The sequence below is a fragment of the Bidens hawaiensis genome, unplaced genomic scaffold (assembly GCF_021521415.1).
Source record: "Bidens hawaiensis isolate Kalapana, Puna unplaced genomic scaffold, B.hawaiensis_p1.1 tig00001299_1, whole genome shotgun sequence".
Taxonomy (NCBI): Eukaryota; Viridiplantae; Streptophyta; class Magnoliopsida; order Asterales; family Asteraceae; genus Bidens; species Bidens hawaiensis.
The window spans coordinates 3,347,490-3,349,284 of NW_027491074.1; the positions used below are offsets into that span (position 1 = coordinate 3,347,490).

General features: G+C 37.2%; 1 protein-coding gene across 1 annotated transcript; it reads left to right on the forward strand.

Moving 5' to 3' along the window:
• The first annotated feature begins 380 nt into the window (after positions 1-380).
• On the forward strand, positions 381-1,097 carry LOC143571169 (uncharacterized). The gene has a single exon (XM_077056667.1). It carries the CDS (start codon positions 381-383, stop codon positions 1,095-1,097), a length of 717 nt encoding a protein of 238 aa, XP_076912782.1.
• The last annotated feature ends 698 nt before the right edge of the window (positions 1,098-1,795 follow it).

A 1,795-nucleotide genomic window follows, 5' to 3' on the forward strand; every position in this document is an offset into this window, starting at 1 on the left:
AAAAGGATTAATTCGAACACAAGAAGAGAACAAAAGAAGGATCTAGCCTAGAAAATTTTCCAATAGCTTCATTCGGTAGATGCGCTTTCCCAAGGAGCAGGCCAATCCTATGCTCACCCTTCCTGTAAAACCTGCAGAAAGAGGCACTTAGGTAGATGCACTTTTAAGAAAACTAAGTATTGCAATTATTGCAAAATGGGTGGTCATACGGATGAAGAATGTAGAAGAAAAGAAACCCGTGTTAGTAATAACTGCGGAGAACCTGGTTACATTCGTCTAGAATGCCCAAAGCTGACAAAGGTGCCTTAAAATAAAGCAAAGAACGCATATTGACCTAAGAGGAATGTGCGAGCCTTTCAGCTTACTGTGCAAGAAACACAATGAATCCGGATGTCAATGCGGGTACATTTCTTATTAATGATGTTTACGCTAAAGTATTGTTTGATTCTGGAGCAAATCAAAGTTTCATAAATACAACTTTTTTCCAAGCCCTAAATCAACCATTAACCAAACTTAATCAAGTGTGCATGGTAGAAACCGCCGACGGGAATTTCATTCATATTCGTGAAGTACATCAAGAAGAAAATATATACTTACTAGTCCGAAATTTTAAAGAAAAATTACTTCCAATGAAACTGGCTGGATTCAATTTCATGTTAGGAATGAACTGGTTAACAAATAATCTTGCTAGTATCTTATGTAATAAGAATTCTGTTGAGATTCGTACGCCAACAGGAGAGATTATTACAATTCAAGGAGACAAAGTTTCAAGGCCTACAAAGTCCGTATCAGTAATGAAAGCAGCAAATTACCTAAGGAAGCAAGGCATAGTGTATATGATTTCTGTAATCATTAGAGCTAAAATAATGGATCTAAAAGAAACTCCGGTACTATCGGAATACCCTAAAGTCTTTCCTGAAGATTTTCCTGGACAACCGCCTGATCGTGAAATAGAATTTAGAATTCATGTGACACCCGAAAATGCGCTGGTTGCTAAAGCAACATATCGATTAGTGCCAATAGAAATGTTAGAATTGAAAAGGCAATTAGACGAATTGCTAGAAAAAGGTTTCATAGGACCAAGCTCATCACCCTAAGGAGCACCAGTGCTGTTTGTTAAAAAGAAAGATGGGTTGATGTGTATATGTATCGATTATAGAGAATTGAATAAGGTCACAATAAAGAATCATATTTATACAAACAGGCTATGTAGTTTTAGACATAGCTACCGGGGTATGTTGTGGGCGGAAGGGGAGCCAAGTTGTTGATTGGGCGTGGGAAATGGATGCACGCAGCACAGATAGTCAAGGCTTCACTGTGGCTTAGTATAATTACATCATAAACATACAAACTTGCGTACTTACAAACTGTGATTGTTGTAAGCACAACTGATTTCTTGAAACTCGTGAAACTGACCAACTATTTATAGTTGACCCATTTTAACATGTTTTTCAGGTACTGGATTGGATTAGAAGGTCAATGTGCTATGTGTTTGACATACGATCAATGCTGGGTGAATTGATGCAAGTGTGCTAATCGGAAGTAAAGCCGCTTAACGGGCTGGATTTAGTTTGCATCACCTAGTTGTAAATGAAGTTAGAACAATGTAAAATATTGTAAAGTAGTTTGTATTGTTCTTTATAAACAATGTGGTTGATATCAGAGGTGTTTGTTACATTTCCGTTTTACGCTTCCGCAAATCGCTTAATGGGGTGTGACAAATAACGAATGAGGTAAGATATTAACGAAATGACACATTCGTTATAGGATATAACGAATGTACCTTACAAGGTTA

Coding starts and splice junctions, on each gene's coding strand:
- LOC143571169 (XM_077056667.1), top strand. CDS start 381: ATGAATCCGGATGTCAATGCGGGTACATTTCTTATTAATGATGTTTAC.